General features: G+C 41.7%; 1 protein-coding gene across 7 annotated transcripts in view; it reads right to left on the bottom strand.

Moving 5' to 3' along the window:
* GPR107 (G protein-coupled receptor 107) overlaps nt 1-22,266 on the bottom strand; it is a 45,297-nt gene that overhangs the window by 21,812 nt on the left and 1,219 nt on the right. For all 7 annotated transcript variants that reach the window (XM_054646653.2, XM_077188916.1, XM_077188917.1 and 4 more), the window contains 13 exons: nt 17,546-17,671; nt 16,757-16,807; nt 16,456-16,544; nt 15,627-15,793; nt 13,893-13,927; nt 13,630-13,686; nt 12,732-12,842; nt 11,262-11,395; nt 10,895-10,970; nt 9,826-9,899; nt 9,147-9,264; nt 8,090-8,220; nt 6,292-6,335 (listed from right to left, as the gene is read on the bottom strand). In XM_054646653.2, the coding sequence (XP_054502628.2) occupies nt 6,292-6,335; nt 8,090-8,220; nt 9,147-9,264; nt 9,826-9,899; nt 10,895-10,970; nt 11,262-11,395; nt 12,732-12,842; nt 13,630-13,686; nt 13,893-13,927; nt 15,627-15,793; nt 16,456-16,544; nt 16,757-16,807; nt 17,546-17,614 (1,156 nt within the window). In that variant the 5' untranslated portion in view covers nt 17,615-17,671. The remainder of the gene's footprint in view (nt 1-6,291; nt 6,336-8,089; nt 8,221-9,146; nt 9,265-9,825; nt 9,900-10,894; nt 10,971-11,261; nt 11,396-12,731; nt 12,843-13,629; nt 13,687-13,892; nt 13,928-15,626; nt 15,794-16,455; nt 16,545-16,756; nt 16,808-17,545; nt 17,672-22,266) is intronic.

The following is a 22,266-nucleotide window of genomic DNA, read 5'->3' as shown; positions in this document are numbered from 1 at the left end:
ACTCACCCACTGCAATGATTTATAAAAGGCTGCATATATTTGCATGTAAGGTCTTCCAGGTTCACAAGACAGCAAGGTACAGTATTTGAGATGAGGGAGAGGAGAGCTAATAGCTCCCTAAGAAATGCTTCACCTCCTCTGATGAAAATAAAGCAGCTTTTCTTATGCAAAGGAAGTGTCAAATGCACCACTGCAAATAAATTCCTGTAGGTTCCTACTACAGAAACTAGTGAAGACAGCCAGCATTCTATTATAAAACTACTTTTATAATCTAAAGATGAAGAGTCCCTTTCCAGTTTACCTTTAGTGTTCCTGGGGTACTACTGAAAGCTACAGACACCTCAAGCCAGATACAAACCCTCCTCCAGCAGACACACTCTAAGAGCAGCAACCTGACCAACACAAGGCATGAACTGACTGATGATCTGTAGTTAAGAGCTTTTCCTAATAGAGTTGGTGAAAGATGAAAGCATGTAAATATGCATGGTAAGTGCAGTGAATTGTGAAACAGGAAAGCAATATTGTCCTATTTAAAGAAGAGCTGCATTGAGTGTGACCATGAAGATCTTGTGATTTCCCACACACTGGTTTGCACACAGAAGGATCTATTTTGAACTCAACACGTCCAGCTTCAAGAACTGCCACCAGTTGGTGCATTGACAGGCCAGGAGAATTACCAGGCTTTGTAGTTGAAGGAACACCAACTCAACAGCTGTGATTCAAGCTGCCAGTCTATCAGTGCTTTACAGTCAACACCAGTGAGCTGGGGAGTCATTTCTGCTGGATTCATGCACTGCATAGGAGGAAAGGACAGCAAAGCCAAAGATCTGACTGCCAGATGAAGTGTCATAATTCCACCTCTCCCAGTCAGAGATGGAGCACAGCTCAACATCTCAGCTATTCATCATGATAATCAATAGCAAAGTCATAAATTGTGTATACATATCAATTGGTATATTCACATATTCAATGTCTGAGCATGGGAAGGGCAAGGAGAGGAAAAAAAAGACAGCCACCACCAAGGAGAAAGGCTAAGGAGGCACCTGTGGAAGCTGACTTGCTCTCCTCAACTGCAGCAATATATCTCTCCACTATCAGATACGTAAGTCAGCATTAATGGATGTCTACAAAATTCTGCCAGTTTTTTTTTTTTAAACAACTCAAAGTTACAGGACACACTGTTCTGGAGAAAAATCTAAAATCATCATTGCTTGGCATCAGCAGCTTGTGAATTGCTTCTTCACAGGCTGAATGTGCTCCAAGTAGTATTATTGGAGTCTTGCTATCATGGACACTCCAAGATTTCTGTTCACCTCAGCCTGGCAGCCCAGACAGCAACAGCAGCATTTACAAGGAGCAAGGCTCAGCCAGCAGCTGTCACTTACAACTTGAATCACTTGCAACCCAAACCTGTAAGGCTGTGATAACACAGCAGCAATCTCAGCATGCAGTAAAGGTTGGGTAAATTTATATTTTGAGTATGATAACCATTCTGCAAAGGACAGTACTTAACTGCAGAGAAGGGAAAAAAATTTAAAGAGAGACCTTCCACCAAAGGTTTCAGAAATTAATTCATGCTCTTTCAAACAGTAATTAGAAAGATAAAAGCCACCTTCCACAGAAGATTTATAGCATCTATACCTTGCTTCACTCAGCTTTCCCTCTCTATCACCATTTACTTTAACAGCTTGTGCCTGCAATAGCCTAATCTGCATCGATCAAAACAGAGCACACCCAGTGTTTTGATAAGCAGTCTCTTTTTGAGATTGTCCCCATGCTAATTTCCAATGTTGAGGCTGTCTAGAAGATGGAAAAAGAAGCTGGACTATCCACTTGTACACCACACAATAGCCTTTTGATGAATAAACCCAACCTTTTCAGGATATGTATGCAATAACAATCACAGGATTGCAGCTGAGGGTGCAGGGAGCTTGAGCCCAGACAATACAATCCATAAAGAAAAACCATAATGCAGCCTGTGAACATGCTCAAGGTAGAGCTGAGAGTATTTCTTCAATGCTTTGCTTGCCCTACTCACGCTGATGCATTTGAGATGTGATTTGTGCCATTATCAAACTGTAAATGGAAGCTTTCTGCTCTCCCCCAATGATGCAGCACATGTAGATCTAGCCCTTGAAAAATCAGCTCTGAGATGACAGCCTGAGCTCTCTGCTTAAAAGCATTCCTGTACTAGAAAGAAGAGGTCAGACAGATACAGCAAGGCTCAGTGTCACCAAGAAGGTGGCACAGACTTGTTAATCTTGAATATCCTGAACCACATCAGCCATTTGGCACAAAAGTGCTCCACTAGGGTCAGATGAAAGTCCAAAGCACAGGATCAGCACCCTGTCTCCAGCACAGAGCTGCCACATCAACCCTGGACAGCTCTCTGGGGCACCTGGAAGTGGTGCTGAGCCCAGGCAAGCACGGGCTGCTCTGCACCACACAGGACCAGCCTCTTTGTTCACAGCATTTTCATGGCACAGCAGCAGGAAGACACTGAATACTGCAAATGGTTTTTCCTGACATGGGTGCAAGCACAAAAGCATTAATCATCATTTGCCCACTGCACAGAGCACAGGGAATGAATGATGCCTGGAGCAACAGGCTGCCATCTATTTCCCTAATTCTGCTGCCAACTCTAACTGCAGTGCTCCAGTAAAACAGCAACCCATGATCCAACAGTGCCATACCAAATCTCTCATCACAAACACACAAGTACCAGCAGAACAAACTGCTTTCCAACCCATTCCTCCCTCAAACAACAGAGGATGTGATCACAAGAGTGTGCTATGAGACCTTTTGGTCCAGTGACCAAAAACTGGGAGTTTCAAACAAAAATGATGTATAAATTATATATATACTCCCTCTCTTTTCTCAAGATGCCTGTAAACAAGGTGGTGGCAGTTGAGCAGCTTTGCAGGCTGAGCAATTCTAGGTCAGTTTGCAAGGATGATTTCCTTAAATCTGCAAGACATTTGCAATGCAGATCTACAAATGGACAGAGAGCAAAGGCTCCCACCTGAAGGAAGATACAGTGACAGATCAAGGGTGTAGCTAAGCACTTGCTTAAGTCTGAAGGTGGCGATTTTAAAAGGGGAGGAAAAAAGATTCTAAAAATGGGATGTTTACGCCCACTGCTGTGCAAGATAAGAAGCCTGTGTAGGTCAGATATACTGCTTTAAAGATTACCTTCAAGGGAAAAAAGCAAACAACCAGGCAGCTCAAACTCAGCCATAGCACTGTGCCCTGCCTACTCTTCACTGGCAATCCAGAGCATCTGGGTATGTAAGGTCTCCCTGGATAATTATGGCTTTAGACCCATTTCTCCAGCTTTCCCACTTGGCTTTTCTTTTAAAATACCCAATCTAGTTTAAATTACTATTAGCTAGTGACTCCAAATCAGTGCCACTTATAACAGGCTTTTTTATTATTTGTATGTTGCTAAAACAAAGGCCCATGACAAACCCAGACTAAAGGTCTAGTAAATCCAAATCTGCTTCATTCCTAATCCAGTCACAATACAGTCATGGCTGCCCCTTGACCCAGGGGACTGCTACCTAATAAACAGGTGGAGAAGCAGCTGGAAGAAAGCATGACAGTCAGGAAACACCACCAGGACACTGAGCCGTGAAGTCCTGGAGTTGTTAGTCCCAACAGATGCAAGGAAGAAAAAATCATTTTCCTTAGGTCTTTGTCATCAGCAAGGACATCACCAGAAGACTCAGTGCCAGGAAAAACAGCTATTGAATGTGTAGTATGCAATTCCCCAATACATCCTATAAGTTAATGAAGTCTGTGTGAGAGAAGAGGGAAAGCAGCCCTTGACTAGACAATAAATCCCAGCAGGCCAGAGGCAGCCCAGCTAGCAGTGTCTGCACACAACCCAGCCAGCTCTGACCATGGGACACTTAAACTGCATAATGAGAAAACCCAGTAACTTTTACTACTCCAGGAGAAAACTGCCTTTAACTGCAGGGAAAAAATGCTTGTGATTTAATAGTAAGCATTAGTTCTATTTTTTATTCCCATGAGAAGCTGAGACATCGAGCAGCGCCTCTGAAGAACAGGGCCTCCAAAGGAAGCTTACAGAGCATGTGGTTCTAGTGAAGAGAATTCATTGATAAGCCTAACATGAATGATTTCACTTTTTTACAGTGCAACCAAATCACTTTTGGTTTTCTCAACCAGCCACACTAGCAGCATGACAGCATGAGGTAACATTCTGCTTCTGGCATCACTTTGCCATTCACTTGCTCCCCGTGGGCTCCTTTTAACAGCCTCTAAATAGTCCAACCAGATTGCATTTCACAAGTGAGTCCCAGCACTGCAGCCACAATCTGCTCCCAGCCTATGCAATGTTTTCCCTGAAAATCTATTCCTTAGCTATTCTTTTATTATCAATGGAGCATAACAGAGTTGCTAAGTCGCCCTGCACAGTTACTGAACTTGCAAGATCTGCACAACCAGAGGGCAATACCAGTAGGTAAAGCTGGGAACAGCAGTAGGTCACTTTCAGGATAAAGAGCACCATCAGTCATGGAGAACAACACAAAACACAGGACTAAAGCAGACCTGAAGTGCTATTGTGCATAGCACTGACTAGCTGTAGAGACACAGCCAGTTCCTCTCAAATTAATTCATTAATTTTTTTCCCCCCACATTTTTTACACACCACAGTGCATCCTATAGAACTGCCTGGATTTACTCAGATCTGGATTTCACCTGGTATGAGGTGGATAGGCTGAGCCTATACACTGAACATCCCTGCTGTCAGCCACCTCACTTCTCTCCTTCTCAGCATGTCTGAGGTTTATCAAACTCCACAGCACCATCTTGTGATAACAACCATGATAGGTACAGGGAGATCACAGGGGGCCACACAGACCTGAAGGGTTTCTGTCTTAATTACATGCATTAATTGCTGTGTGCTCACCACCAGGACACAGATCCATGGCCACTCAGCAAAGAACCAGGCCTGACATGTGTGAAGTCCTTGGTTCAGGAGAAAGACTGCTTCAAGGAAATCTGAACTTATCAGGACTTTTTAAAGGTAAGAGCATAAATACTCCAGAACATATGTTCAGTGGACAAGGTAAAACAAATCCACCAGTAAATGTCACTGAAGCCAAGTGAATACACTGATAAGAAAGCTACCAATAACATTTATATTATTTTGATAACTGACCTTTTTAACATTTGTTTCTATCAGAAATTAGTAATTTTCCACCATTAGGTTTGGGGTAGGTAGCTTGAAGGATTGTTGTTTGGTGGCTTTTTTTAACAGCTTGGAACATCAGGAAAGCATTCTAGGCTCATCACAAGTATTGTTTAGATTTAACAGATGGCAGAAAATGAACTAATCAGTGGTCTATACAGAGCTAAGTTCAGTACCCAGCCTTACATTTCACCTACAATCAGCAGTGAAGTGCAGAAATGTCTGTGAAAGCCAAGAAAAAGGCTGGAAGAGTATCCAGATCTGGATACAGAATTCCAGAAAGGAGAGCCAAGAGCTGAAGGATGGGACTCAAGTTAAAAGGCTGTTGCCAACCAATGACCTTCTACAGATGAAGCTTTGGAAAGTAAACCACAGAATGACAGAAGATGGAAAAGGCTGCCTGCTTCCAAGGAAGCCAGTGCTGTGCTCCACAGCTTGGATCCAAGGACCTAACCCAGAAGAAATGAGCAGATAAGGCAGGAAAAGCACACTCGAGAGCAGCCGTGTTTGGCCTTTCCATCCACCTGCTCCTTTCCAGTGCTACAATAAACATAACTCCACTTTCCACAGGCAGCCCTTGGAGCTGCTGCACAAACATGGACAAGTCAGGAACTGTGCTATGTTGAATGCCAAGTTATGTTTTGTTTCATAATGAAGTTTATTTCCCTCTATTCTGTCAGGAATACATTTCTGCAGAAATTGAAATAAGTGGGCCTATTTGGGCTAATAGTCAGCAATTCTGGAATTCATTTCTAGTTCTGTTTCTGAACACTCAAGTGAGGAAAAAATGGCAAATCTGTCAAGATGATTTGCTCTGGATGTCATGTCTAGCTTGAGAGCTGTGCAAGGAGCAGAGAATGGGTTATACACTGCAGTTCTGATAATTAAAGCAATACAGGAAAAAGGTAATTTTCCAAAAGTTATTCCCATGAGCCCACTGAGGAAAAGCAGAGGGGCACTAATACAGTGTAGATGTATAGCCTTAGTTTGGTTTTTACATCAGCATCGTGTGTTTGAAATTCTGGCATTATAATATGTAGCATAAAAGAGGACAAAGAATACAGATTACTTGCCTTTCCCATCTGTTGCTGAAGCCTCTTGCAAATGTCTTATTGACCTGAAAAATAAAGAATAGATTAATGGTAAGTTTTACACTCCCTTTTCATAGCAGTTCTCTAGATCACTGATAAGTTTTGTTAGCTCTTTATGGCTGGAGTATGATCTTAATTAACTGTGCTTAGCACTGCACACACTTTACCCTCATGCCCCCAGCTCAGGCAGTCAGCTCAAGTATCTCTATTTCCTTGGGATTAAGAAAGCAGATTGCTAAAACCTACTTCAGCCTACAGAAGGCTTTGTGGGAGGGAGGGAGCAGAGAGAGAAACTGGGGCATTTTCCAGCATAATGCTTTCCACTTGTACAATTAAGCTGAGCTACTCTTCCAAGTACTGCCAAGCATTTGGCATCTTACTGCTCTTTTAAGGTCTTTTCATTTAAATAGTTGATTACAGCTTACATATCTACATAGGCAACTTATGTAACAGAAACTACCCTGCAGGAATGTAAATTCAGGGGCCAAGTCTTAGTCACCTTGCTCACATGAGTCATCCCACCAGCTGCAGTGACACTATCCAGAGGAAAAAGGGGCAGGATTTTATGTCAGAGGCTTCACTGCCAGTTTATGTTGGCACCATGGCAATGCAGGAACACTGGTTGCACACCATAAACAGTCACAAAAGACAGCTCCCATTTGTTTTTCAGATACAATTCCTTTATAGAAATAAGTTTTGTACCAACACCTCGCTAGGTTGGGCACACAGATCCCAGCATAAGGTAGCAAGAACTGTGACTGCAGAAGCCACCTTTATCATAGGAGATTGAGTCCCTCTGCAACTGAAGTTAATATCCCTCAGCTTTTATTTACCATTGCCAAATCCTCCTCAACCTTAGAGCTGAAGCACTTTTGACTGGAGCAAGGGGCAGGGCACGTGGGTAGAGCAAATATCTTGAAAAAGATCTCCCAGCCTTGGCAGAAGGCCACCAGGAGTGTGCAGGGGAAGAGAAGGCCAGCTGAAACCCACCTTCACAAGTCAAGCTGGAGCTTATTTCCATCTACTGAGCCACACCTCTGAAAAACTCAAGAGTTACACTCTAGAGTGATGACATGCTACCAGACATTTATATAATCTGCATTTCAGAAAAAAATAATGGAGATACTGGAGAAAAAGAGGAATATTGTGTGTTTACTAACCAAGGAGCCAGAAACTCCTTGACATCCTCCTTTAAATCCAGCTGTTTATCCAATTAAGACAAAATGCATTTAGAAGATAAATGTTCTGGCTAACTGGCAAGCAGCAACAATAGTGTTTATCTGAATTATCTGTGTTTTGGTTGAGTTTTATGTAACCAACATTATTCCCTGCCAAGTAGAGTGGAAGGAAGGGCGGGGAAATGCTCCCTGTGGGATTATTTCTTATAAACAGTCAAATAAACATGCAGCTTCTGCTTGAAGGCAGCCCTGATCTTAGACAGCACTTCTGTTTTGAAATTTAGCAGTCAAGTATCTAATCTCAGTCAGTGAAGTCAAATCCCATTTTTTTCAATTTAGAGAGTCAACACCTCTGCAAAATTTCAAGTCTCAAAAGCACCTACAGCCTGCACAGTGTTGGCCACATGTAAACTGCCACCTACCTTCCCTTATCCCCAGTCCAACATCCCCAAAAGGAGCATCTTCCACAGCACTAGACTGAAATGTTAAGGCTGATAGAAAAGTTAACAAAATGCTTGACTCCACAGGACACAGAGCTCTTGTGTTTTGGCAGAGCTGTCAATGGCCTTTAGTTCAGATGTTTTTCACATCCAGCAACTCACCATACCACTGGGAACAGGATGGCTCCACAGCACAGCAAGTCCACCAGGAAAAGGATTTCTTTCCACAGTCCATACTCAGTTGTCCCCTCCTCTGTTGACTCTATGATAATGTAGGCCACGTTTGCCAGCACCTACACAACAAGACAAGGTTCTGGTTTAGAAACTGCCCAAGGAGCCACTACAGGTGGCTGCCAGTTCTGCAAAGGCCCAGCCACTACCATCAGTAATTTTTCTGCAGTTCTACACCCCAAAGTCACATGTTCAGCAGCATCTTCATAAGATTTACAGAAATGAAACTGATGGGAACTTATTCCTGCTGACATTCAGAAAGTAGTTCTTTTGTTATGTACTGTGCTTAATTTACTGTACCAGTTGAGATAAAAAGGAGCAAAATTTACTTTTGATACACAGATATAGGACTGTGTGGCACATACAGCAATAGTGAAAACACATAATTCTACATTAAGCCAGTAATTCAGACTGGTCATTGACCATCTTTTGTACTCCCCACCTGAGCTCTGTAAGAGCCTCAAACACTAATTATATATACTTCTGCTAAGGGCTTGCATCTGGAAAGGCAAAACATCTCTTCTACATACAACAACAGCAAAAGTGCTGTTCTCCTATGTACTTCAGTTCCTCAAGTAGGAGACCAGCACTGAGCACTCTGAACCACTGGGAATGTTTCCCTCAGACCCAACAGACCTACAGGTCTTGTTTTTCCCATTTTTTATTTCATTAAGACATTCAGCAAGCATTTCAGCAGTGACAACTATAATTCATTTCCTCTACTTATTCAGCACTGTTTTCCAGCCCAGGTTTTGTCACACTCCTTATAGCCAGTTTTCATTTGTTGAAACTGTTTGATCACTATTATCTCATGTTCAATATGGGAGAAAAATTGGGAGAACTACAGTATCTTCTGGACTAGGAAATAGCCAATAGGCTCATACAAGCAAGAACTACATGCTACTGTGCGAAGCTTTCACAGCCTTTTCCAGTTTGCACAAGCAGCTCTCTCACAAGACAGGAAGTATGAGCACAGCTCAGTCCTCACCTGAAGTGGGATGACAATCATGAAAATTTTTTTGTCTTTATCTGACAGGATGTGTTTAATGAAAGCCCAGCCTGTGCCAATGAGGGCAATAGTGATGAACAGAAGAGCTCCCTTCAGTCTGAAAGAGAAACAGACACTGCAGTGAGAGACTATTTTATTTTATCACACTTCCTCTTCTGCCCGGGTTTCTCCCACTGCCAATAAAGCCACAAACCCAAACAAATGCTTCCCTATCCATAATTTTGGCAAGCACTTATCCATGCCACAACAGTGAAGCAGATGTACTTGCTACAACTCTGTATCACAGAGCAATATTAGGCTTCATTCACAATATATGCAATCTTTTCCTGGGGGAGTCATCCATTCACCATTGTGAGCAGCAGCAAATACTGACAGCTGTATCCACTTACCATTCACACCAGGAGCAAATGAGATACTTGAATATTAGTGTGAACAAAGAAAAGTAAAGCATTTGTTATCCTTTTACTCTTCCACCAACAGAAGTGCCAATTCTCTGCAGCTGCCCTCTGGAAATGGAGCTTTCCCCTTCACACAGGGCTGATTGCTGAGTCTTTGGTACTGTGGTGTGCATGAGAGCAAAGATTTCCCACTCTGTACAGGAGGGAGACAGCCCCAGTAGCAATTTCAATCTATCACATCAATCTTCTGACCTACTTACAGGTGAGTGATGTAATAAACAACAGCCCAGCCCTCGATGGGGAATCCCTGAGAAGAGATGTAGTGATAGTCGATCTGGAAACAGAAAATACAGCACTTGACAAGCTGCTTTTGATACCCCACCCTCTAAAAACAGGTCTGCTCCACATCCACTGCCACTTTCACTTTCCAGTCAGTGTGTACAAACCCAGCTCTGTCACATTCAGAGAGCACTTCCTCCCAACATATTCTACTTTTGTTTAGCAACAATGAGATCATTTCCATTTGCTCTATTTCCTAAGTGCTAGTGGATGTATCTTGTACAATCTACATCCTTCCCACACAACTCCCCTGCTTAACTACAGTGAAACAACTGCAGTTGGAACCTATTTTTTCATTCATTTCTTTCAGGTTCAGTTGCTTTAGGTGACTAGAGGCTTGCTAGTTTCATTTTCACTGGAAGCCAGATTCACTTCATTAGACTGCAAAAATATTTGTAGCAGATATAACACCCTGGGCATGAAGGTGAAGAGCATGGCTGGCATAAACACTGAAGGATTAAATGCTTGCCATTACCTTGTTCATGAGATATATTTCCAGTGGAAAGTCAATGCAATTCAACAGAGACATTATCTATGGAAAGTCTCAGAGCTGATAAGGTGAGGTCAGTTGCCACACACCATAATATTTCCTTGTCTTTGAATTTTACAAAGAAGGTTTTCATTTATTAATATTTACTATAAGTCCTGGAGCTGAAGCAGCAGCACAGCCCAAGCTTTCAGGCCCACTGCAGATGGCCAAAACATTAAAATTTGTGGAATTCACTCAACCCCCAACCCTTGCTGCTTCAACACTTCAGGCCATGATCTCAATTGTATTTAAAGTCAGAAAACAAACACTGATGAAAACAAACACTGATGAAAACAAACACTTCCACCAAAGAGCTGCAGTTCAGTTGTAATGCTTCAGTATTAAGATGAGTTCTCCCTCCCACTGTGCTCCCTCCAAAGCAGATTTCCCTAACAGCATATCCTGGATTCCATGTTTCTCCTTCCTAGCTGAACAAATTCAGGCAGAGATGTTGCACGCACCGCGTGGAAGACCAAGGACAATGATTTGGTGAAAGGAAGGGCTGCCATGAGCCAGTGGATCTTAAAGACATCATTTCTGGGAAGAAAAAAAAGAGAAGAAAGAGCATGACTTAAAAACCAGCAGTAAAAATTTCAGTTTCCAAGGATATTTCTTTAAAACCTATAAGTGTCAAGCAGTTGCTTCCAGGTTGAGGTGACCATCAAAAAGATTCCCCTTAATGCTGCAGTCCAAGTTTCTGCCCCATCCTGAGCAATATTTCAACTTCATGTTCTAAACCCCTGATTTTTACTGCTTGGGATAATTGAAATTATTAACTAATAAGAATATCCTGCATATATATATATATATATATGACACTGAACCTACCTGCGTTTCCGAAGTATGTGGATCCATACAGTCCCAGACAGGAAAAAGAAGAGAGCCATGGAAATGTAAAGTTTTGGCAGTGGGATTTCACCTGCTGAGAGGTAGCTTTCAGGATTCTTTTCCGTAACATCTATCTGAATATTAAAGGTGTGTTACGTGTACAGTTGGAAAAAAAATCATTTTGTTGAAGCATTGAGTTAACAATTACATTTTGCAATCAAATTCACTCATTTAACATGAGCTTTTCTGAAGGGGTGACTTATGAGTCTCAAAGAAAAAACCCAAAACCTATTGTTCATCCTTAAGAATCTCAAAACATTTTGCAAGACTAAAAAAGAAGAAAATAATCCCCTTGGAAAGCAATGTTTCAGTTATGAAACATAACTCAGAAAGGTAATTTTCCCAAAGAATACTTGTTCTCTCTAACAGACGTCACAATTTGCCCACCTTTGACTCAGAAACAATATCTACAATGTCTGTCATCCTGTTTTCCCATGACTGAGAAAACAGAAGTATTATTTAGCATTCTATTTATACCCTTAAGTGGCTTAGTCATATGTGCTAGGACTTCAATAAAATCATGCATTAAGTCTAGTTTGAAGCACTGAAGCTGTCGTCCATCTCTAAGTACACCCCAGCAGACCAATCATCCACATTTTGTTCTCTTTCTAATTTCTTCGTTGGGTCAAAGTGACTCACACAGCAATTTATGAAAGCTGGTCTTCTAAACCTGTAACTTCAGAAGCAGCTCTGAAGTAGTCTGAGTCAAGTTAGGGCTTTATCACCTCCATGTTCCCTTGCAATAGCATTTACGCAAACACATAAAAAGCACTTCAGGGATTGACGTGGCTGAGGTACCTCAGTCACTGAGAGGATTCATACCAGACCAGCTCATTATACACCAGTATCAGCACAGGAAAGGGAAAAAAGGAAAAGCCCAAGCTCTGATAGCAACCAAAACCACACAGGAACAAACCCCTGTACATCAAAAGAGATGAGGCATTTGCTAGAACATATTGCCTTTAGGATGTGTATCTAACACCATAAAAACACATCTTTAATTAGGCCAGAAAAAGCAAAAACACTGAATTCAAATACCAACAATTTACATTGCAGCAACAGGCTTAATATCTGCAATCATGAAAAGAGAAAAGTGACTTTTGAGTGCAGCAAAACACAAGTAGCTGATGCAGCTCCCATCTCATTACAGCATCAGGTCACAACTGTGTAGACTGAACCCAGCCCACACTCAGCCTTCAGATTTTCAGGCATTTCTGCAAAAACAGTATTTTAATTATTTTTACAGTAGTCACTTCTTTCAGAAATGCCACTGCAGAGACTGGCACACAATTCTGAATCACTTCCCACCCCATATGTGCACTCATGTGCAGTGTGTGCTTGGTTACAAGCTGGAGCTGGATGTTGTAGTCTAAGCTAACAAGTTAATTATCCTTTAGAAGCCATACTCACATCAAGACTAAACAGCTGCTGATCATTAGCTGGCCCTTTCTTGCCAACACACTTATGGAAATAGAGGCTGTAGAGACCTTCTTGTTTGTCCGAGCTGATGTTAAAATAGAACTGAAAATAAGGAATAGAGAAGTCAGCATTCTTCTCATTGACAACAGGGTTGCCCTGGTAGGAAGTCATCTCTACTGAAGCATGAAAGAAGTCTGTCATTTGAGGTCAGCAGGTTCCCTTCAGCAAACAGACTGTTCAGAGGATAGCAGCACATCTGGAAGTTTCAACAGAACTCCAGGTGCAAAATCACTGCACCCATCTAGGATTATGCACTCTGGTAATCCAAGCCTCTTAAGTGTCAGTGCTTAACTCAGTTCAGCACAGAGAAAAGATAACCACAAATACAATATATTTGACATGGCAAAGCATATAATTTTATTAAACCCGCCCTGCAGCTTTTCTGTTCCTCCCCCAACTATGCAAATTGTGATAGCTCTGGAAATGAGATCTGTGTCAGATAACAGAATTTCAAATGTGTTTGTAGTAACCAACCATCACAAGTGAACCAGGGTGTTCAAACAAAGCATTAATCTGGCTTCATATAGAGGATCTTCCCTTGAATCATCAGTCAGGTCACAGCTATTTGTTATCAGCAATCTGCACTACTATCACAGTAAACTTTAATATGCTGAGGCTCATAGACTATGATATTTAGAACAGCATCACAACAAAGCCAAGTTAAAAGCAGCTCTCACAACTTATAAAGAAAGATTTCCATCACTGATGCTTAGCTCAGTAAATTTTCAGGCAAACTCCTGCTATCAAAGAGACATCTATATCCTAGACTTTCACTTTTCCAAAGTAGGACAGTGAAGGAACTGAGTTTAGACACTGGCAGACACCCTACCTCAAATGAAAAAATTCCGTGGACATGGCGTACAGGATGCTCTTGTTCTACCATGCTCTGGGAAAAGGGAAAGAGACCTTTAGATTTTATTTTCTTCTGTAACTAAAACATTTGGCTACATTAACCAGACAATAAAATTTACATTCTGTATATTTACAGTGGAGGCTGAGAGCAATAGCAAATACTCTCCACTTTTCTGCTATGATTCTACTGGAATATCCCCCCAGGGTCTTGGTGAAAGAGAACCCCAGATAGTTTCTTACCTGGGAGGATGTTGTACTTCGTTTGGACTTCTTATCTAGAGATAAAAGTATGAATGGTACATTTAGTGTTTGCATTTAGACATCCTCAGAAACCACCACGTCGTCAATACCTTACTCACACCTTCCTACACTTGTCTGCGTGGCAGTTTCCCAGCTAATCATTGACAGAGACACTTCCCCAGCCTCTCCTTACTCTCAGAGGACTCTTCCCACAGCCAGCATTCATTCTGAATGCATCCTCACATGCCAGGATAGGATTCCCTATTCTTACACCTCCTACAAAAGTCTACCCTAGAAATCTTTCCAACCCCTCTGGTGAGAATGACCAGAGGCAGGTGACCTAAAGCAGATGCAAGACACAGCTCTGACTTTTTATGTTATGACTGAGTACTGTTAATCTCACTGACAAATCTCAGTCTGAGCATTAATACATGGCCTGACAAACATATGGAAATCCTAATTTTCATATGAGGAAGGAAAAAATTCTCAGCTTTCCACTAAGCTCCCAGTAAAAATACAAACAAACAAACCACAAAAGCATAGGTGACCTGCCAGGCCAGCATTTCCTCTGAACTTGAGGTGACAGGAGCCTTCAGTAGAGCAGCATGTCAAGTTCACAGTTTGACTCTACTCCTCTAAGAAGCTTTTCAAACATTAGGTCATCTCTTTCGACCAGGAAGCAAAAGTTCAAGACTTGAGCTTTGCTTTTGGCTCCCACACCTCAGTGCACTGTCCACACTTTTTACACCAGAGAAAGCAGAACTACAGCTGTCAGATCCATTCTCTCAGTGCCATCCACCCTTGGTTCTTGACTTGTTACCAACAGCTGTCCAAGCTTTTGAATGGTATCAAAGCTGGTGAATGTGACAGGCCAAGACAGGCTCAGACTACTGCTGAGCAGTCTGATCTGAAGTCTAAACTCTGCCAGGAAGGGATAACATGAGCTAATCCCATTACAGCTGAGATTATAAAATTATTTTGTCTGCTGGTCTGGAAGCCAGACAAAGGCTTGTGACTCCTAGAAAGATTACTGGGACAATTACTCCTCCCTCCCCATAGTTTCTAAGTGATAGGAGTTCAACTCTTTAGACAGACACAGACTCCTACAAATGTTGGCTGGAAAGGACCCCTGAAGACAAATCCAACTTCTGACTCAAAGTACACCTGGTATCAGCTGCACCATGTTGGCCCTGGTTTTACTTTGTCAAGCATTTAAAACCACAGAATATGGAGATTGGATTGCACAAATGATCTGCTACAATACTGGAATGCCTATTTAGGAAAGATATTTATTTTACTTACTTTCTGTCTTAACATCCCATCTGAGACATCCAAGACTTAACAAAGAGAAACAGACATTGTGTGCCACTACTAAAAATTGATTGAAATTGTCCTCCTAACCTTTCTTCAACTAGCTGTTGGTGGCCATAAAATTCTCACTTTAACCTTCTTTTTGCCAGACAAAAGACAACCAAGTTGTGAACCCCTCCTCAGAGGCACTGAAGGTCTCCAACACTCATTGTGTCTCTCTGATGGATCAACAGGAGTGGTGAACACAAATCACTGAGCAGGAGACCCCAGCCCCACAGGCAGCTCTGTGCACAGCTTTACACAGGATGTACATTAAATTCTAGCCCCAGGGGACCCCAGAATGTGACCTCAACTCAGTGCTGGATGCACAGCAATGAGGAATCAGCAGTGAGAGCACACACAGGTCAGGTTTAGCTGGCTTACCTTTTCCACCTGTACTTTCAGTGGTCTTTGGAGCATTTTTATCAGAATTACTGCTCAGTTCAGAAGTTTTTAGCAGCTTGGTATTTAAGGCAGTACCATTTTCCTCAGATACAAATACAATTTTAGGTAACAAAGAAGCAGCTTCTGAAGAGAACCGTACTTTCACACTAAAGAAACAAAGAGGTTTTATTACAAAATGAAAGTAAACCAACATTTTTAAAGAGGCTGTCACAGCCATATACCCAATAAAGGAACATCAACTTGTCTTAACTTGTTTTTTGTACCACAGAGAACAGGCAAGAACCAGATCATGACTCACAGCAGAACTGATCAGTGTGGGAAAAGTCACACTCTACCTCTACATGAAATACAAGAGCAGATGAAGAAAATTAAGTTTCTTCAGCATTGGTAAGCAGAATCTCACTAGAAATTATGGCACCACACATGAGCTCTTGCAAAAGGAAGCAATGCAGACTTGAAGGTACTTCCATAATAAAAGATAATTCAAGACAAACAACAAAATTCCATATTGAGTGCAAAAGTGACTCAAGACATCAAAGCTCATTAAGCTCATTCAGCACAATTAAGGTAGTTTGTTTTTGCCTGCTGTCCCTTTACCCCTCCAATACACAGGAAGAATTCTTGGACCATTTTATACTGCAGATGTTTTACTTTTACACTTACCTCCTCTCAAGTGCCATGTAACCCCTTAAAAATAAACAACCTACATGCACAGATGCTTTCCAAGCCCCTAAAAAAAAATCTCAAGTGTGACATTATCTTCAACTGAAGAAGTAACTTTAAAATATCTTTTACATTCTTTACTCACACTTCATGTTGGATGTCCAGAAGTAAAATTACAACAGAGACATCTGGCTCTGGAGTCTTCTTCAAGATACAATAATCCACTTCTTCATCCTGGTAACATGAACAAAACACCTCTGAAGTGCCCTCTGGACACGTTCCCCTCCAGACAGAGGTTACCATTCTTAGCCCACAAGTTGTAAATCCATTCTGCCCATGTCTAAAATCCCCCATTTTTTTTTTTATTTCTTCCAGCCATCCCCAGAGTGAGGTAGACTATGAGATGTCCCATTTTAGAAAAGCAAGCTCACATCCCTTACTCTTACCAGGTAAGTGGAGAAACCATCATTCCTTGTTCGATCCAAGCTGAACCCGACCTAGGAGACAATTGAGAAGAATCTGTCAAATTGAAGCCAAATCACCAATGAAAGAGTCAAAAATACTGCTGTCTAAACAAGTTAACCTACATTTAAGGTGGAATTCAGGTATTTTCTCATCACCAAATCAGGCAGAAAAATACATTCAAATGTAACAAACTCATCCATATCCACCAAGAAAAAAAAATCATGATTCAAACCCAAACTAAATCTGAAGTATCTTCAGTCTCTGAACATTTTAACTTATTTCAGTATTATTCCACGTGGTTTTGCTTGACAAAAACATTTAATATTTTTATAATGAAGAAGTGAAACTGTGTAGCAGAGGAAGAACTCAGGTATGTCATCCAATCTCTATTAAAACCCCTAATATAATGTGCTGTATAACATGTAATATTAGAGTTCTGTTAAAAATAAGACTGTCACTGTTCTGGAAACCTACTGACACAATGATCACAAGCTGAATTGCAATGCAACATGACACAGTGTGACAAAACTCATCAGAGGACTGTTAGGAAATTGATGTTCAATGTAAAGTTATAGATGTGTGCATTGAGTTCAGCAGAGATCCAACAAGTTAAAGGTTCATCCTTACAGCAGAATGGAGAGTGCTCAAGGATAAATCTCAGTACACAGATCCTCATCATTGGCTCATGCTGGGAAGCAAAGCCAACAGCATCAAGAGTTTGGATTTGACAGCTCAGACAAGTGGAGGGCAATTTCCCGGGAGGAACTCACTGATAAACTGTCCATCTCATCAGGGCTTGGTTCTGGATTCAGGGAAAGGTTGCTGACATTCACACTCATGAAACCATCCTTGAAGAAACCAAAGGTATTCAGGTGCACTTTCTGCCTCACATCGTCCTGTTAGAGAGGAAAGCAAGTTTACAAACACATGCAGAGTCATCTGCTGCAGCAAGGGGAAGCAGGGTGAGTGATTGACACTTGAATATTCATGCAAAAGATCTAATTATGCAAACAGCAAATTTCTTTAGGATACCTTCAGATGTAACCAACTATTTCACTGGAATGGACCAACTTTTCCAATAACCTGAACAGCAAGAACTTTAAACAGACATGTTTCTGCTGGCTGGCTATGCTACTGGGAAAATGCAAGCAAAATTCTGGGAGAATTTAAACATCTGGCATCACTGATTAATCAGCATACAGCAAAATCCCCCAAAGTGACAGCAGATACATCAAGACAGCTATTGTTCCAATTGAGGCTGCTGTCATTGCCACAGACTGAAGAGGAAATAGACTTTGGGGATCTTGCCTAACCGAGAGCTGGGGTTTGGCCAAGTGTTTAGCAAGTGCATTGTCACCACCCCAGATCCTCTCTGTTAGGCAGGGTCAGTGTTTGGACAGGCAAGCATTAATATACTGGAAAAACCATGTGTGAAAATAAAGTTTTATATATAGTCCTACACCTCCAAATGATTTTTGGCATAAAATAAATAAAAAATAAAAACAGAATAAATACCAAACCCAGAATTATTTGGGTTAGTTTCTCTAGCAGGAAAAATCGAATCCCTTCCTCTGCTCCCAGTTTAGCTGCAGAATAATTCCCTCCCTCTCAGTCTGACAAGGAAAGCATAGCAATTGATCTCTCTTCATGCCCTGCTCAGCTTATAAAGGTTCAAGTACAGTGAGCTTTAATTCTTTTTTAAAATAAGGAGGCCACGAAGGACCTCATATGAAAGGTAGCTGACGTCACACACAGCTGCCACATCAGATGACAAAAGGTCACATCCAACGTCTGCAGCTGGTCCCTCAAACCTACTGGGTCATTAATTGGAAGAAAAGCAGAAGCAAAACAACAGAAATCAAAAAGCAAATTTAAAATGGAATCTAAAACATTTGAAATCAAAAAGCAAATTTAAAATGGAATCTAAAACATTTGAAATCAAAAAGCAAATTTAAAATGGAATCTAAAACATTTGAAATCAAAAAGCAAATTTAAAATGGAATCTAAAACATTTCACAAGTTGGCAATAAAAAAAAATAAAAAATGTTTCTTCCTCCTGCTTCTTCTAGGAAAAGATAATCAGATTGCAGAATTCTCTAAAAAGATAAGTGAGCTGCTAAAGGCACACTGTTCTGGAGACAGTTCTGGAAGACTGAGCTATGAGCTGTACAAGTACAAAACGTTCTTTCCCTCCCTCTAGCCCAGTATTGATTTTGACGCCTCTGCACAAAACGTTCCTGACTGGTAAACATCCCTCACTGTAACAGCAGGACACTCATCCTGACACAGCTCACATGGAATCCAGCTGTAATTAGATCACCCTAATAGAATCAAGGTGACCTGGCAAATAACCAGATGGTTCCCTTGATTCTCAGAAAAGGAAAGAAAAGTTAAGTGCCCCAGGGCTTGCAGCAGATGCTGTGTTTAACAGAGTTTTGCAGCTCTGCTGTCTGTGGGTTCTGGGTCATGGAACATGCTGGAAACAGGAGCCCCCCTGGTTCCTCTAACACTGCACTCCATGAAACCTCCCAGCCAGAACAGAAAATTCATCCTGGCTCTTTACAGGGCACATCAGATGTATTTAATCCCAAATGGACAGAGGAGAATTTGGGTGACTCTGAGGGGGACACGGTGCCATCCAGACACAAGGGTTTGAACCTTGCAAATGTGCCCAGAGGCAGCTGCTCAATTCAGAGCATTGCAAGAGCTCCTCAGCTCAGCTGAAGTGATTTACTCTGCTGATTTACTGATATGCTCCCCACCTCAGCAGATAATTAATATACAACACACACCACTTTCCTCCCTGGCTTTATCTCAGCTTTGAGTGCTTAGAGTTTACAGATTTAGTTCACAAATCCTTCAGCTTTACATGATCCCCCCCCACACACACACTGTCACCAGTTGCCACCAAGCAACAGCAAGAGCATCTATTGCTCCACATATTGACAGCCTAAAGACATTGGCTTACTAATGGGGTTGAAAGAACCCAGCTTTTATTTATAATCACTTAACTACTGACTTCAGAAATATTTAAGTTTACAACAAAGGTGTGAAGCCATACAAGCGAATGTTTCAATTTTCCAAGTTGTTAATACACACATTCATTTAATTGACATAGGATGCATTTAAAATTAAGCCTGCCCTACCAAGAAGAGATGATCTGGGACTCATCACTAACAGCTTACAGTCAAACCAATACTCAAAGTTCTCAATCTTGTTTCCATAAAAATCCTCCCCAGTTCTTCCACTGCTGTAGGACAAGAAGTGATCCTGCAGTATTTGAATAAGGTTATAGGGAAGTGGAATCCATGATTCTGTGGCTCAGAATGTGCAGAAAAATATTCTCTACCATTCTACCCTAAACCTAATTGGGATCACACTGTCAGTGCAGTGAAAGTTCCACTAGTGACTGATGGAAAGAATCTTATTATTGGTGTGAGACTAATAGGAAGGCTTATAATTTGCATAAGACTGAGTGAATTATTATGAAAGGTATTTTCAGCCTGAGCTATTGAAGTCTGAAACCTATCAACATTAAAAAGCCACAGGTATTTACAAGCAACCATTGAAAACCAGCATCTTCTCTGTAATTCCACATCTGACAAAGGCTTTGTTTTTGGTCAAGAGAAACATTTGAACTGCAGCTGCTTCTGGAATCCTCTGGAAATTGCTTCTGTTGGTCTTCTAAAACTTCCAATTTTTGTAGGTTTTTTTTTTTTTTTTTTTTTGTAGGAGGTAGGTTTTGTTAGTTGAGGCGTTCTGGTTTTTTTAACATATCTCATTAAACGAATGAAGCAGATATAACAATTGCTACTAAGGAGGAGCTTCTCTGGCAAGGTCAGTCTAACGGCAAAATTCAAGCAAATCATTTCTCTACTGCAAAAAAAAACCCTATTTTGTACCCTTTTATTAAGATAAAATGTTATTTTTAGAACTGCAAACTGCTAAGACTGTGGCTTGTTTTTCTAACAACAAAATGGCTTCACATTGGCACAGTAATTACAAAGATACAAGAACGAAGCTATTCTGAATTAAGGAATAACAGCTTGTTTGAGGAAATTTAATATCAAACACTCCCACAAAAGTGTGGCCTTTAGCTTGGCTCAGTGTCAATGCACACTTGCAAGCAAAGCAGGGGCCACTGGCAAGAACAGCAGACAGGAGCTTTCATTGTGAAAGGACTCAGTTGTTGGAGCCTGGTGTTTACATAAAGACTGTAAAGCAGGGGATGAAGAAGGAAGGGAGAGACTGCCCCAACAATAAAGCTTAACGGCTCTAACAATGAAGCTGTTTATAAAGCAGGTGGGCAGAGGCATTCACTCACTGCTACTTCTCACAGCAAGTTCGTGCTGCAACTTGCACAAAACACCTGCAAAACCAAACCCACACCCCACTCTGAGAGGAAAAAAACCAAACAGGATTCAGTAATTGATCCAGGCAGTCCCCAATAGGGACTAAAGGCCAGGAGAACATTTGCTTGAGGCAAGCTGGGAAGTTTTCTACCAAAAGTTAGAGAATCACCCCAAGAGAAATCCTTCAGTGCTCAACTGTTTGTCACAAATTCCTCAAAACAATGATGTAACCAGCACAAGCCTCCTCACTGACTGCTGCAGGAAAAGCTTTACTTCTCCTGCAGTACAACAATATTCATGTGGTTGCACTTTAAACAACTACATAGTCTGGAGAATTTCCCAAAGTAAGACATGAACACCTCCAGCAATCATTGTATCCTAAAGGATGCAAAGTCCTGGATTCTCCCTAAACTGCTACAACAGCACAGCAATGCAGGACCCATCATTTACCACTTTAGTATCCCTTCCAATATTTCCACTGACGGAATATTACATGCTGTTGACAACCAAAACAAAACTGAAATGCTGAAGATTGACAGAGCTTTCCATGAGCTCTTCAGAATCTGGCATCACCCCAGTGCAGAGCCCCTCTGCCCCACAGCCCCTCTGTCCCCCTGCAAGCTCAGGCACAGCACAACAGGCAGAGCACACCTTCACCCTGACCTCCAGCATTCCCCATCAACAACACTAAACAAGTTCTTCTCAAATATAGGCATAGCCTAACAACATCACTTCTTCACAGCACACCCTGCAGTCCGTGGAAACAAAACAAAGCTGCCAGCATCAGTTTCCTCAGCCTCTATCAATGGCTTGGTTACGGCACAACAGCTGCAGCCAAACACGCTTCGGAGCGACCAGGACACTGCAGAAACGGAAACTCAACCAAAATCCACTTTCAGAAACCTCTCCCTCAGCCCACGTTCGGCACTCTCTTATCCTATAGCTTTTACCCGAACGTGAAGCAGCTGCACCCTCACACTGCTCCGGTTCGGGGCCCCTCACGCTTTACCCGCGACTCAAACAGGCGGCCAGAAAAAGCGGGACGGGACTTGGGGGACGCGGGCAAAGGGAACGGGAGCATAACGGCAAAAGCAGAACAAGGCGGGCGTCGGGCGGGCCTCGGCGCAGGGAGGGAGCTC

Source organism: Agelaius phoeniceus, chromosome 21, assembly GCF_051311805.1.
Source record: "Agelaius phoeniceus isolate bAgePho1 chromosome 21, bAgePho1.hap1, whole genome shotgun sequence".
In the NCBI taxonomy this organism is placed as follows: domain Eukaryota; kingdom Metazoa; phylum Chordata; class Aves; order Passeriformes; family Icteridae; genus Agelaius; species Agelaius phoeniceus.
This window is presented reverse-complemented; position numbering and strand designations above follow the sequence as displayed.